General features: G+C 39.3%; 2 protein-coding genes across 4 annotated transcripts in view; both read left to right on the plus strand.

Annotated features, from left to right (window-relative positions):
* ppih (peptidylprolyl isomerase H (cyclophilin H)) overlaps positions 1–15568 on the plus strand; it is a 199262-nt gene that overhangs the window by 7088 nt on the left and 176606 nt on the right. The window contains exons 2-9 of one of the 2 annotated variants that reach the window (XR_008321202.1): positions 1598–1662; positions 1823–1846; positions 3448–3492; positions 3981–4023; positions 5857–5949; positions 6189–6276; positions 6392–6432; positions 7040–7223. Coding sequence is in view for 1 of the 2 variants with exons in the window: in XM_053317016.1 (XP_053172991.1) it covers positions 1598–1662; positions 1823–1846; positions 3448–3492; positions 3981–4023; positions 5857–5949; positions 6189–6276; positions 6392–6432; positions 7040–7108 (468 nt within the window). In the remaining variant the exon portion in view is untranslated. Of the gene's footprint in view, positions 1–1597; positions 1663–1822; positions 1847–3447; positions 3493–3980; positions 4024–5856; positions 5950–6188; positions 6277–6391; positions 6433–7039; positions 7513–15568 lie in introns of those variants that run through there. The other variant, XM_053317016.1, reaches the window with a different exon arrangement.
* Positions 10672–15424, plus strand: ybx1 (Y box binding protein 1). Of its 2 annotated transcripts, none has more exons than XM_053317001.1 (8): positions 10672–10935; positions 12688–12751; positions 13016–13049; positions 13135–13224; positions 13387–13668; positions 14061–14158; positions 14504–14790; positions 15071–15424. In XM_053317001.1, exons 1-7 carry the CDS (start codon positions 10830–10832, stop codon positions 14742–14744), a joined length of 915 nt encoding a protein of 304 aa, XP_053172976.1. In that variant the 5' UTR covers positions 10672–10829; the 3' UTR covers positions 14745–14790; positions 15071–15424. The 2 variants fall into 2 exon arrangements, with proteins under 2 accessions (XP_053172976.1, XP_053172977.1); XM_053317002.1 differs by having other exon boundaries at positions 14061–14146.

Raw genomic sequence — 15568 nt, forward strand, 5'->3', positions numbered from 1 at the left:
TTACCTAAACAACAAGAACAGTTGTTATACAGTGATTTTAACAAAATCCTCAGTCTGGTAAAAGTTAAGCACAGTCAGAGGTTTCATACTTGATGCTTTACATTTATACTTGGCCTGGAGCTAGTCCTGATGCAGAAAGGTTAAAAGGGTAAAATGATTCCTCTGTATGTTTTCATATTGCATAATAAAGGAGTAAGGCATTTTTACAATATAAATTAGACTTACAGAAATAGCTTGAAACAATTAGATCATTTAAACGCCTTGATGCCTGTATCTTACATGTAGTCACACTGAGGCAATAGAAAAACAATAGACATTTTAATAAATGAGTAACAGTTCACCCTCGCAGGTCGAAATATGATACATTACACTAGATTTATTGCACTTAGTCACAGAGTCTCTGCATGATGTGTTTGCTCTTTGAGTTTATTAGCTCTCTTTGTAAATGTTATCGTCCATGTACTGATCCAGGAAGCTGCCGGTGTGGCAGGTGCCATAGCCTTCCTGGAGTTTGTGTCCTTTTAAAATAACTTTTGAATGAAACCCCTAGACTGGTGTCAAGTTCAGTTAATTGCCCTTGATACCTTTTTCTTCCTTACACCGTTCTGTGTTTTCTTTTTATTTAAAGGAATCTGGAGTGACCTTTTGTAACTTGACTTGCTCGTTACAGCATCACAACAAAAACTAGTGCAACAGTGTAAATTCTTCTAAATGAAGACTCTAAAATCCCTATATAATGTGACAAAAATCTTTTAAATGTTATCTTACCTGTTTCAGGCAATCGACTTTAGTGGACGTCACACCCCGGCCAGAGAGAACCCTTTGTAGATAAAATGTTCCACGGTTAATGTTTGTTCTGTGTCAGCACTTTGTTCTTACATTTACATTTAATGGCCTGGAAACTATGAACGTATTTTCTAAATGGAAAACACAGGAGATCTACTGGCTGCTTGTTTTTACTCTGAGTCGTCTTTGCGCAGTGATGTCTCTGAGACAAACTGCTCTTATTAAACCGGCATATTGTCTGCTTTCGCACAGACACACACACAGACATTGTTCTCTCAGTTGGGCAAATGTATATTTGCATGCCCCTCCGGGTTGTAGGAGGCCTGGGTGGACAGACACGCACCCATACTGCCAAACACATACACAGACATTCTCATAAACAAAGCTCATGGAGGCATTTATGTCCTGTAATGTGTTGCATCAGAATTCTTCTCATTTACAACTGATTACTTATGCTTTGACCCCTGGGAAATGCTATCAGTACTGGGATGAAATAACCTTTATTGTTCAGATATTAAGAGTCTACTTGATGTGTTTAGCAAAGTTAACAGATAACAATATATAAAAGGAATGAGGAAGAAATAGGAGAAGGAATCAATATTCAGTAACATGTCATTACAACACGTCCTTGAGCTAGAGGCTGTTTCTAAAACTTCGTTAGCTGAGCCTCAAGGAACAAGAATCATCTCTTTGTATTCAAACCAAGGAGTGTCTTTACTAGAGGCTATACTGCATGCCTTGTGTTTTAAAGGGCATATGATTCTGTCTTCATTAAACATCTCAACTTTTTAAAATATTTGTTCTTTTTTAGGATGTTGGACGGATGAAGGTGGAGCTGTTTGCTGATGTGGTTCCAAAAACAGCAGAGAATTTCCGGTAAGGTGGCTTATTGCATTGTGTGGTCTGGCTTTCTCTTTTGTTTGTTGTATTCTCTTTGAGGGCTGGGGGCGGGGGGTGGGGATCATACATTTTGATATCATCACTATTAACATGGATTAACATGGATTGTGTCTGACCATTTCATCATTTCTTACAGGCAGTTCTGCACTGGAGAGTTCAGGTGAGGGGCGTGAAGGGCTCTACTTCACCATCCCACACAGTAAACAACACACACATCTATGCATTGTTTAATATATGTACATAAGGTTTGAGTACTCCATGAATATGAGAAACCTTTGCCACAGTGTTATTAAACATGGTAGTGGATTCACATTTCTCTGAGCCACTGAGGCTGATAAATGTAATCACACAAAGCAAGGCAGTTTTATTTATATAGCGCATTTCATACACAATGGCAACTCAATGTGCTTTACATAAAACAGAAAAACATGCAATTTGATAAACATTAAAACATACAATTAACCCCCCACACCCCACCCCCACACTAATAATAAAAACAAAGTACAGAAAAATAGAAAGACATAAATAAAATGCTAGAATAGAGCATTAAATATAAGATTGCAGCATAAAATAATAAATTAGCTTTAAAATCATTAAAAGGACATAGAGTGCAAATGAAAGATTAAAATGTAAAGTGCTTTAGACGAGCTCAATCATAAGCACAGGAGAAGAGAAGAGTTTTTAACCTGGATTTAAAAGTGTTCACAGTTGGGGCTGATTTCAGTTCTGCTGGTAGTTTGTTCCAGTTGTGTGCAGCATAACAGCTAAAAGCTGCTTCATCATGTTTAGTTTGAACTCTGGGCTCAACTATCTGACCTGAGTCAGTAGATCTCAGAGCTCTACTGGGTTTATATTCTACTAACATGTCATTCATGTATTCAGGACCTAAACCATTCAGTGATTTGTAGACTAGTAGCAGAACTTTAAAATCTATTCTATAGCTGACTGGGAGAGATACCACTCCTTTGTTACTAATGTTACTAATATGCAAGACAGAGTTTCACTATAAATGCCAAGTGCGTTACATAAATACTTCAGCAAACTCCAACAAAACCTGTTTAAACAACCTCAAGGACCTGTTTGAATTCTTGTTGAGCAACTTCCAGCCAAACATGTATCTTGGCCTTTCATTTACTGTTCAAACTAACATCACATATATAGATGAGCCTGCTTTGAGGGAAGTGGAAACATGTAGCAGTGGGTAAAAAGACCCCCGGGAAAATGGAAGTGAGAATGTCTTCAGATTCTGTATTGTGACATATTTCCGAGTGAGAGTGAATGTTAAAACACATCCTCCTCCGAATGTGAATGGACTGATAAACAGTGGGTCAGGCTTACAGAGAGAAGCAGAACTATGGAGGACTGTTGGGTCACCATACTCCTCCACCACCTGTACCACCTGTTGGATCAGGATCAGACATTAGACACATTGTTTTGGAATTGAAAACACACATCTCTTCTTATTTATTTCCATATTGCTCTGTTAGCTTCTATTACCCACAAACTGTAAAGTGTAATATGTTACTCACCCAAAGTCGTATTTGATTGGAGTAACTTTAACACCCCTGAAGCTGTTTTACAGGGAGGAGAAAAGATGTAAAAAATACTCTGATATAGATTTTTTGACATATATATTTGACATAAATGAACAATCAGCACAAGGACACAGGGTTAAAGATGGAATATTGTGTCCTTTTAAAGAATACAGTATGTTCATCTTGATCACTAACTTTTGTCCTGTCTCAAACTTCTGTCCCACAGGAAGGATGGTGTCCCTATTGGCTACAAGGGTTGCACATTCCACAGGTACAAACATGGCAGTATAGGGTTAGGCTCACACTGTTCTCAGATGTTGGAAAGATAAACACTTGAATGATTTTTTATACTGGAATTATTTGAATTCATCCAGAAACCCTCGCCCTCTGGTGGCTTTTAAAGTTATTTAAGCTGGTGGTCTTCTGATCAGCCTCCTCTGTGGATGCACTGTCATCGCTGTCATTCAGGCTGTCACTGTCCCTCTTCTCCATAATGTTTAGTGTTGTAGAAGACCACAGAATGAAATAATAGCATTTAAATGATTCTTGAAAAATGAAAAAATGCATATGCAGCATCTAGACATATACATAAAAATGAAATATACAGTATGTTGATAACACCGATCAATTGGCCTGATTAAACAACAGTAGTTTTCTCAGTTTGCAGTGTTTTCATTTTCAAGTTTGTGACCTAACAAGGTGAGCTGTTACCTCAGCAAATGTGACTTCAGTAATATGTTTTTTATTGTGCATTGACAGGGTGATCAAAGACTTCATGATACAAGGAGGGGACTTTGTAAATGTGAGTACATGCACACCTCTTAGGCTGTATAGTTAAATAATATACAGCATGATAATGAAGGCGATTGTTCATGTGAAACAATTGCAGAAATGTTCAAAAGATCTGATTTTGAAAGATGATTTCCTGATAAATGGTGTGAAAGTGAAAGTGGTGGAGTAGCAGGACAAGGTGTCAAATGAAATTGTATGTATGTCACTATACTATAGGAAGTGAGCATTGAAGCACTTACAAAATGATCTAATGTTTTTTGTAGTCATAAATGAGGAATTTATAGTTTCACTTACATTAAATGGGTAGATTTGCAAGAGTTAGATTAAGCTTCAAGAGTCAAGCTCTACAAACACTTGTCCCCACATTTCCCAAAATTCAACTCTGTAGAATCTTTTATGAGACTTTACCTGCCTGTTAAATACCCTCACATTTCAAACTCCACTTCAAAGCAGATTTTGTCACAAAGTGTGAAGCCTCAAGTTGCCAGTCACATAACATTTCCATCTTCCTAAATTTCCCTGCACTCCCTCACCCCCCGCCCAAGAAACATGATGTCATGTCATGTTTCTGATGCAGGTAGAAATGAATATTGAGTATAGCGAACTATAAACAGTGTATAAAGTGAGCCTACAGTTTGTAATCTGGTTTTGTGATAATGCTGATGAAACACATCAGAATACTAACTTCTCCATTACCAAACATAGTGCAGCAGTGTTTCTACCTAAAAAGTAAAGTTCTGCTACTAGTCTACAAATCACTGAATGGTTTAGGTCCAGAATACATGAATGACATGTTAGTAGAATATAAACCCAGTAGAGCTCTGAGATCTACTGACTCAGGTCAGATAGTTGAGCCCAGAGTTCAAACTAAACATGATGAAGCAGCTTTTAGCTGTTATGCTGCACACAACTGGAACAAACTACCAGCAGAACTGAAATCAGCCCCAACTGTGAACAGTTTTAAATCCAGGTTAAAAACACTTCTCTTCTCCTGTGCTTATGATTGAGCTCTTCTAAAGCACTTTACATTTTAATCTTTCATTTGCACTCTATGTCCTTTTTAATGATTTTAAAGCTAATTTATTATTTTATGCTGCAATCATTTTATTTATGTCTTGCTATTTTTCTGTACTTTGTTTTTATTATGGGGGGATGGGGGTGGGGGTTAATTGTATGTTTTAAGTTTCTCAAATTACATGTTTTTCTGTTTTATGTAAAGCACATTGAGTTGCCATTGTGTATGAAATGCGCTATACAAATAAAACTGCCTTGCCTTGCCTTACCTGTAGACCGAACACGTCCGCAGATTGGAATTTGTCTGTCAAACAGGCTTCAATATACGTGAATGTGAAATTAAACCAATAAACTATATGACAGTAGAAATGTAATGCAACAGCACTGTAACTCAAGATGACCCTGGTGACATAAACTGGAAAGAAACTGAACTTAACCTACATGAAAGGTGTTTTATGATTATAGAGAGTTGTGCCTACTGAACCCATGTAAAAGGCTCCTTGCAATGTTTGTCCATATTTTTCATTAAGGAGTGACTGTGTGGCTTTCTCATATTTGGCACAAGATGTGTCTATGTAACAGAGCGTGAAAACATGTGACTCAAAAACATTGCAACACGAGCAAGAGTTAGTCATTTGTGGACACAAATTATTAAATCCAAAGCACAAAATGACTAAATTATGGGAATGAATAATGCACCTCCTGGGCTCCATGGGGCTCCAGGAAAAAACAATCCTTTAGTCTTCAGCCCTCTAGTGGACATGTGAAGTACAGCAAATCTAAAGTTTTGAATGTACAGTTTTCTCTTTCTTCTTTGTCTGTTATGAAGGGTGACGGAACTGGTATCTGCAGCATCTACAGAGGTCCATTTGCAGATGAAAACTTTCGGATGAAGCATTCTGCGCCTGGCCTTCTATCCATGGTATGTGTGTGTGTCTGTGCACTTATGGCAGGGACACTCCTTACTCAGGAAAAAGTATTTCACTTTCATTTCATCCAAATCAAGATGTGGGTTTAGAATTTCTCTTTCAGCATTTTTGTATAATCAGTTAATCAGTTTAAAGTGAATTGACCCCAATAAAATTTGATTGATCCATTCAAAGTGAGTGAACTCTGAACCTTGTTTTTAAACTGTCTCTATTTCTCAATACTGCTCCTCAGGCAAACAGCGGTCCAGGGACAAATGGTTGTCAGTTCTTCATTACCTGCACTAAGTGTGACTGGTTAGATGGAAAGCATGTTGTTTTTGGTGAGGAAGTCTTTGATGAGAATTGTGTTTTCATATTCATTTAGAGATGCATATTAATATATAATAATATGTTTATGCGTCCGATTTTAATTGTCTTATTCATGATCGTTTTCAGGAAAAGTGGTCGATGGTTTGCTGATCATGAGAAAAATTGAGGTAAAAACAAAATTTGAATGGTGATTTTTATTAATAAATTGCTAGAATGATATCATGTGGCCCCTTTGTCAGAAATAAATCAGTAAATAAACTTTAGACTGAGCTGTAAATTAAACAAAATACTATGAAAAAGAGGAGAAAATCCCACAGTGAAAATAAGAAAACGTATTAAAACTTCCACAAACTGAAAGGCATTCTTTTTTCATACAGCAGTGAACAACCGTGTTGCATTAATTATTTTACTCATAGCAACAATAACAATGTAAAAAGTGTAAAACCAACAATCTTATACCAAACACAATACAAATGACATAAAAATACAAAAAGAATATAAAGAAAAAGAAAAGAAAGTAACATAAGTACAATTTCAATATACATGAGGAGAATTACATATATACCATGTGCAGTCAGAATAGGTGTTAAATGTTTCTAGCAGGCATCACTGACCTCATCATATTCATAACCACAGTGATATGTAAAACTTGAGCCACACATATTTCAGAGCAGGCATCCAACCTGTGTCCAAACACTGATGCCTGCAGTAAAAGAAGTTAGGTGTAATGTTTGCATGTTCACATTCTAAATCTGTGCTTTTTCTTCCCAACAGAACGTTCCTACAGGACCCAACAATAAGCCCAAGCTACCCATCCTCATTGCACAGTGTGGAGAGATGTGAGCCAGCTTTCTCCAAACGCCATCATTGGAAGTGAGAAAACGGCACGATCTCTGTAAAGATGAAGCAGCGTCTCAAGATTACTGGATACTTCTCAACAAACCTCATACCACATATTTTTTTCCCTTTATGGATGCCCTCTGCCAAAATGCACACTGAAAGACATTACAGAAAGTTCAGCGGTGCATCATTTTAGTCTTATTCTGAATTTGCTGCACCTGATTCCAGATGGGTTTGAAGTTTTGTTTGCTCAATATCACGTTCAACACTGTCATTAATGATATAGCCAATTCCTGTCATGAATAGACAAATAAGAAAATGTCTCTTTTTCTAAGCCTGGAGAAAATATTAGGAGGCTAATTCAGTGACTCTGTATCGTTTATGGTCAATAAATTGTTTTACATTTTTGTAAACTTTTGCAGGAGATTTGTCTGTTTTTAAAAGAACTGTTCATGTCTGTTAATGGTCTCATACTTCAGAGATTTTTATATGTTCCGTTTTTTTTCCACTCAATCCCAAATGGTAAGGTATACCATTTAAAGTAGGCGTGTGTAATTACTTTTGACATTAAGCTCACAGCAGTAACATGGAATTTCAATTACTATCAACCACAGTTTCACAAAACCTGTTTAAATTAACTAGTAACAAAAAGCGGAAAGTTTGAGTTTTAAACCAATTTTTGGATGTTGAATTTGCGTCTAAGGAACAAGATGCATATCCACGGATTGAAGCAGCTGTGAATGACATCACATTTTATACTGTGGGAACATTGTGTTCCCAGGGTTTTTCTCAGCCAGTTCTTCCCTCATATGTTTTTGACCATGGGAAACACAGGGATACCTTCATTAATGCCTTTAGCTTGGAAAAACATTGGATTTAACAGCAAGAAATTGTACAGCGATGTAGTTTGACAGCGAAGTGATGCTGGGTAATAATCTCAACCTCATGGCTAGGATGCAAAGGAGGGAAACACTTTACAGTGAAAAGCAGGCGAGTCCTTCAGGCACACACTCCAGTGCCAAGCAATCCTCTGCTGAACTTATGGCCACCTCTTCTTATCCCAGCCATCCATACAAATCCAAGCCACCAGACCCCCCTCCCCCTTCCACGCTCTCTCTCTCTTCTGCCTTGGACCTCGTTTCCGTAGCACAAAAGAATCCTTTCAGATTGAGACTCTGTTCTTATGGAGGCAGGAAGAAGGTTTTTTTTTTTCTTTTTTTTTTTTTTGATGGAGGGGGTCTCTTCATGGGGAGGCTTTCTGGGGTCAATGCTAAAGCCCATCTGTGGGAGAACGGGGCTCGGCCATTAACAGCGAGCTCTTCACACATCAGCCAGTGCTCATAAACAGTGCCAGTGGAGCATTAACATGACAATGGGTGGGGGGCTGTGGTGAGGTTGTCTCACGCTCAGTCTGGGTCTGTCTACTCTGTGCTGCTGGAGCTGTGGAGTTTCTGATTTCACTTTGGATAATGGCTGCATTTAACCAGTTTAATGTGCAGGGCAATTTGACAGGATAAGCAAATTTGTATATAAAATGTTCAGTATCAATTTTGTGTAGCCTTAAAATTTAAGAATGATCAGTAACGATTGACAGAGAAGTAAAAGGGGTTTAAATGTCTCCTGTGAATCTGTGGTTTCAGGAGACAAATATTATGCTTGGTGTTTAAATTGTGAAGGAACATTATGGTAATTCATCAATTGTGTGTCATGTGTCCTAAGATAACCTTCATCCAAACTATTAACCAAATATTGGGGTTAATCTCAGACATAATATCATATTTCAATTAGAAATGTCCTGTGGTATGGACCAGTGAATTCAGCTGTCTGTTTATAAGCAGCTGCCATTGACAGGCAGTGCAGATGCTGGTGAGGACTTACTGTTCTGTACTGCGCACCAAAATTAGCTTTCTAAATTAAAGGTATCATTTGTGCATTTTACTGTGTATCGTTTAGGGTTTCGAAAATTTTTGAAAGATACTACCAGCATTTACAACATGTTCACTGAATAAAATATTGAGGCTTCCCTGGCCTTCCATTAATTTAGGTCAGACATCTCTCAATATATTTCCACTAGGCTGCACTCAGTGCACATGAGGCTACAGATAGAGTTTACAACATGTATATACAATTAATGTTTAGTCAGTAGTGATAGCGGACATATGAACAACATTTCCATTCAGGCAAAAATCATAATATTCCAAAGTGTACAAAGTGAAAATTGATTTAAAATGGATCTAAATGTAGGTTTTGTTTGACTTATTTTCACGGTGAACTGTCATTGGGTCTTTTTGACAGTTGTTTGTTCTACGGAATGAGTCAAATGAGTTTAAGCTTATTGTATTATTCAATATTCCAAAGTGTGGAAAAAGTAGATGACCAAATAAACAAATTAAATTAAAAATGAAAGCATCTAAACATGATAATAAATAACATCAAGTAAAGTTAATCTACCTCAATCAGGGGCTACAGACATATTTCTTTGAAATACAACACTCTGTGTTAAGGTAAAATTTACCAATTGATGAAGAAGAACAAGTATGATATTTGTCATGTAACTCAAAGGTTTATTATTACATTTGAATTTAGTAATAATGTCTTTAGGAATAATTGTTACAGAATGTCCAGTTTTGTTACGGACAAACTTCTCAGGTGAGGAGTGGCAGTGACTAAACAAATGCAGAACTGTTTCTGGCTCACCGCCACAAAAGGGGAATTTAACATTTATGTTATTAAATTTGTAAATGATTGTATTACATGGGTAAATATTAAGATTTTAAATCTTTGATCTTGTCCGAAACACAGAATTGGAAGGAGCATAAACATGCTTTGTGACAGTTCATATTATGTAACTGTAAATTCCAAAAACAGTTCCTTTTGGCTGAAATCTTATTAGAGTTTTGAAGCGCATACATTATGTTTGTGAATTTTATGTCTGTTCATTTTATTCCACCAACATTTTAACAACATACTTGAAGATAAACATTTTGATAGCCTAAGTGACATTTCATTAACCTAATTATACTTAATAGGCTCTGAGGAAATTTTCACAACTAAAGATTACCTTTACCATCAGACAAAGCTTTAACAAAGATCATCCCTCTTCCATCCAGTTCTCTTTATATGTAGTTTTATTATTAACAGTAACATCACTGATGCTCCAAATCATATCCATATGTGATGAAAAGTTGTTAACTACACAGTTTCCAAAAAGGCCTACAGACAGAACTTTGGGACTATTTCTGGCAATACAGAGACAGTGTAGTTATATTCCATTAGAAACTTCATGCCACCTCCATTTTAAATATACTGTGTGGTGTAAAATTCCTTAATTAATTGTCACAGCTACCTGTCTGACTTGTCTGGCTTTGACATCATTGTGGTGTAGACACTAAAGACAGGTACATCATCCTCTAGCCAATCATTATAAGTAAACGCTTCCCACAAACAAAATTGACAGTTGTCTTAACCAATAGGAGCGCCTTTTGCTTTCCGTTACACATTCTAGCCAATTAGGGGACAAGTAGGGCGGGACCCCTGGGCAGGAACATTCCCCGGCACAGTTTCACATTCTGCCCAGTTCGATCGGCAACGGGAGCGGAAAGAGGAAAGCAGAGAGCCCGAAGGCAGTAGCCCCCACCACCGCCGGCCCAGGTTACCATCTAGCACCGGGAAACACAGCAGAGAGCCGCCGCCGGCAGAAGCCATTACCAACCAGTAACCAACCATGAGCAGCGAGGCCGAGACGCAACAACCACCGCAGCCTGCTGCCGATGCGGAGAGCCCATCCAGCCCGGCAGCCGCAGCTTCCGCGGGGGATAAGAAGGTCATCGGTAAGACTGCTGGAAATGAGCTAGTTAGCTAACTTAGCTATACGGTGGAGGCGATGCACCAAAAGCGGCCGTTGCAAACGTTATCAAGCCGATCACCGGCTCAATACTGCGTTGAATCACAATGTTAACAATCTGACATTACTGTTTAAACACAGTACACGTTTGAAACCGACAATGGCTAAAAAATAATTAATTTTACCGATCACAAAATATCACCGATTTTTGGATAATTCGGATGTGTCTATAAATTAGTGTTGAATATAAAATGTTAAGTTAAATTTATTTCTCTCTGCTGTCGGGTAAATTAACGTTGGTTTTAACGTTAACAAATTTAAAAATGTCAGTTGGTAACGTTAACCGTAGATGGATGGTTGACATCAGCCTTTGCCTTTTTACCACGCTTTGTTTAACGTGATACAAAAGATTTATTAGCAGTTGCTCCGAGGAATTGCATTGATTTCAGAAGAATATACTATGAGCAGAGGTAATCCTTCAACGTTAGCCGGCTAATCTGTCCGGTTCGTCGGCCTCTTAACGTCCATGTTGCCGGCCGGCCGTCACATGCGACCGTTGAAGTTAACAGAAGCCGTTTCCAGGGCCTGGTTGGTGCAACGGTTACAGACTACTGGGGACGTTACAACGTTAACGTGATTTATAGTTGTTCTAGCGGCTCACACTTAATAGTGAAGTTATTTTACAGTGTTCACATGACCGGCCACGACTACTATCGTCGAAAACAGGCTAGCTGTTGGCCGTCTCTTTGTTCACACCAAAGAGCCTGGTTCAAAAGAGTCGAAACATACGCTAAAACTTTCGGACAACATGGGGGGGAAACTTCCATACAGAAGCTAATTTAAAAAAATACACCAGAACACAACTCCCAACGCTTGTCGAATTTCGCTCTAATTCATGAGCTATAATTGCGGCCTATGTTAGCTGAGCGTGTCGTTAGCATGGCCGTTAGCCTATCCAGCTAACGTTAGCTATTTACAAGGCTGAAGGGGCCAACCCAAAATGTCCGCCGTATAATTCCACTGGCTTCATTCGCCGTTTCGTCGTCTATTTGCCGAAAACGCACACAACATCGATATATTTCTATTCGGCCTGACATAACATTTAGTCACAATAGACACTATCTCATGTTCTACGATTATTTCCGCTTGTTGGCTCCAATCCAACCACATGGTTGAGACTCAGGTAGCTATGCTAACAAGCCAGCTGGGCTCGATGCCTGCTTCCGGACGCGACACCACCACGTGGGGAGCGCTGAGTGCTGAGTAGTGCGGTTTGAAATGGGGCAGTAGGTCTGTAGATGTTTAACTTTGAAATATGAACGGGGAACACAGCCTACGTTATCACCCAAGCCGTTCCCTACGACATAGTCACGGATAATGTGGCTATCAAGAAGCCTTTAGAGCTACATGAGAAGTAGGGTAGTCATTACTGGCTCATAATATTCTGGGCTTGTGTCTCACACCAAGTGCAGCTGGCACAGGGCACCCCTAAGCATCAGGGTCTATAAAAAGAGTGACAGTTGGGAGTTAAATATAACTCCCAAATTATCTGTGGCCATGGTTAGTTTTTCATCATCTGTTGTTATTTGATTCCTTTAAAGTTTCTCATGCCTCGTGTAGCTGGAGAGGTTAGTTAGAATTTAGTTTTAGTCAGTTATGTTATCCTAACATTTTATGGTGTAACAAAATGACTCAAGCTTATGCTTGGTCAATAATCTAATGTTTTATGTCATTGCAGCAACAAAAGTCTTGGGTACAGTCAAATGGTTCAACGTCAGGAATGGATATGGTTTTATCAACAGGTATGTGGACCCTACCCCCATCACAGCTTCCTAAAGACCCTGAAATCATCTGTGTGTGCAGGAACATTCCCAATCCTATTATGTCTTTGATTTGCTTACGATGCTAACCAGACGATTTGTCTTCTGGTCTCCATGCTGTTGTTACATGCAGCATTTAATTAATGCTTACACTTGCTGGTTTAGTTATAATCTGTCAACTGATGCGTTATTGTAACAGGATACTGCTAACTAGATGTAACTAAGTGGTTTTATTCTTTTGTTTAGGAATGATACAAAAGAGGACGTTTTTGTACACCAGGTAAGTTGCAAGTAGTTTTATTGCATTACTGTTCATTTTAAATAATGAATGTAAAATCTTACATCTGAACTATTGACATTTTCAGACAGCCATCAAAAAGAACAACCCGAGGAAATACCTTCGCAGTGTTGGAGATGGAGAAACTGTGGAGTTTGATGTAGTTGAGGGAGAAAAGGTAAGGTGGTTGTTAATGCAGTCTTTTTTGACACTAAATTCAGAGTTCTGGATGTAGTTTCTAAAAACAATTTTTAAATTAGGGGAAAAAAATTAAAACTATCAATGATAATTTTTGATTATTGCCTTTTAAAAAAGGATTTAATGTTATAAACATCCACAGGGAGCAGAGGCAGCAAATGTCACTGGCCCAGGAGGCGTTGCAGTCCAGGGAAGTAAGTACGCCGCTGACAGAAACCGCTATCGGCGTTACCCCAGAAGGAGGGGCCCTCCCCGTGGTGGAGACTATCCAGAGAACTACCAGAGTGACGGAGAGGGTGAGCCAGGCAGTGGAGGCCGTGACAAAGGCAGCCGTGACGGGGGAGAGAGCGCCCCTGAAGGAGACTCACAGCCACCGCAGCGCAGGCCCGCTTACCCTGGCAGACGGCGCTACCCGCCATACTTTGTACGTAGACGCTACGGCCGCCGGCCCCCGTACACCAACGCACCACGAGGAGAGAGGACTGAGGTACGCCGTCCCAGGGCTTCAACCTGAAGCAGGCACCCAGGCATCCTATGACAGTTTGGAGCGTTAACATGTCATACGCAACTAGACCCTCTCCTCTTCAACACTCACGTGGTTGTGAACAATTCTTGGTGTATCGGGGGTCTTGCCACTATATCTTTCAAAATGATTGAAATAGGTCCCTAATCTTGTGTACAGAGCTACCTGATATCCCACTTATCAGCCTCAACATAAAGCTCTACACTACATGACAAATGTTCTAAAGCTTGTTTTAACTGTGTGATTGCTCTGGAAAAAGTTGTGTGTCAGTAGTTTGGTCTGTTTGCTTTCAGGGAGGTGAGGGTGATGAGAGCCAGGGAGGTCCAGACCAGGGCAACAAACCAGTGAGGCAGAACTACTACAGAGGCTTCCGACCAAGGTTCAGACCAAGGTTTGCATGTTGGCTTCATTGACGCAGGGCTGCAAAAATGGGAGAGTAAAAGATGGGGCTGTCCTAGGTTAAAGTCACCAATTTTCTGCTTAGAAATGAACCCTGGCATAATAAGAAATTACTTATTTTGCCCAGAGAAACTCTCCCTTTATTGCAGCCTAAACTCAAATTGCAGCTGTGCATCCAAATTTTCCCTTTTTTTTCCTTTTTTTATAATCGCAATTGTCTTGTGACTTTTGAACTGCATCTTGTTTCAGTGGATGATTTATTCTTTGCATGAGATTTCCAGTTCTTCGTTATAGTATACTTCATGTTTGCTTACAACTTTTTGCTTGTTCATTCCAGAGGTCCACCCCGTCCCAGACCGGTGCGGGACGGTGAGGAGGACAAGGAGAATCAGGGCGGCGAAGGTGGTCAGAACCAACAGCCCCGCCAGCGGCGTTACCGCCGTAACTTCAACTACCGCCGCAGACGCCCACAGACTGGTGGCAAACCCGGCCCAGAAACCAAGGAGGCCAAGACAGGAGGTGACCCATCTGCAGAGAAAACGTCCGCTCCCGAGGCCCAGCAGGGTGGGGCTGAGTAGGAAACAACCTGCCCACCGGCACCTACCATCTTTTACCATCGTCCGGGTGAGTCTATAGCCTCATGGTGATCCAAAGCATGAGGTAATGCAGTGGATTTGATAAAGTAAACTGTCTGGCACCATAGAGCCCTCTGGCTATTGTCTCGCTTCCATATGAACAGCAGCTTCGGGATTTGGATTATTTTCTGCTGTCTGGTGATGATACGCATTTGTAGCCAACTCTAGCTTGCAGCACCCTACATGACTAAACCAATTGTTTGAAAATGTTCAATAAAAAAGCAGCATACAGAAACAATGGACTAATTTGATACTTCTTTTTTTTACAGTTTTTTTGTCAACAAGAAGAAACATCAAACAAGATCTGAGCAATAAAGATTTGACTTGACGATCGTCACAAGCTTGCACCATGCATTTGACCAGATTACCACCGATTGCCTGCAGAATCTATGCAGACCTGTTTTTTTTTTGTTTTTCTCCTTATTTTTATGTGACAGCTACAAAACGTTTTGGGGAAACTGCAAATGTTTTTCTAAATCTGTCCTAAGTTTTTACACCAAATGGTTTTTAAAGAAAAAATGGAAATTTGATATCTGGTCAGTTTGACATTTTTAAATAACTTTTTATGTATTCAAAACATTTTAACAGAACGCAAGCTCAAATAAAAGTCCAGAAACCAGGAACATGGTCTTGAGTGTGTTTATTTTCTTCTGGTAAAGAAATAAGATTGTTGGGAGTGGTTTTTGTTCATTTCAGGTAGTCCTATTGCAGTAAGTATTTATTCAACATAACCAAACAATGCCACAGCATACTAAACTACATTTAAA

Source organism: Scomber japonicus, chromosome 4, assembly GCF_027409825.1.
Source record: "Scomber japonicus isolate fScoJap1 chromosome 4, fScoJap1.pri, whole genome shotgun sequence".
NCBI classification, from domain to species: Eukaryota; Metazoa; Chordata; class Actinopteri; order Scombriformes; family Scombridae; genus Scomber; species Scomber japonicus.

Bases quoted from the DNA above. Each gene is read 5' to 3' on its own strand.
- ybx1 (XM_053317001.1), top strand. From the start codon at position 10,830: ATGAGCAGCGAGGCCGAGACGCAACAACCACCGCAGCCTGCTGCCGAT. The intron at 10,936-12,687 runs GTAAGACTGCTG...ATGTCATTGCAG, and splicing joins GGGGGATAAGAAGGTCATCG to CAACAAAAGTCTTGGGTACA. The intron at 13,669-14,060 runs GTACGTAGACGC...GTTTGCTTTCAG, and splicing joins GGCGCTACCCGCCATACTTT to GGAGGTGAGGGTGATGAGAG.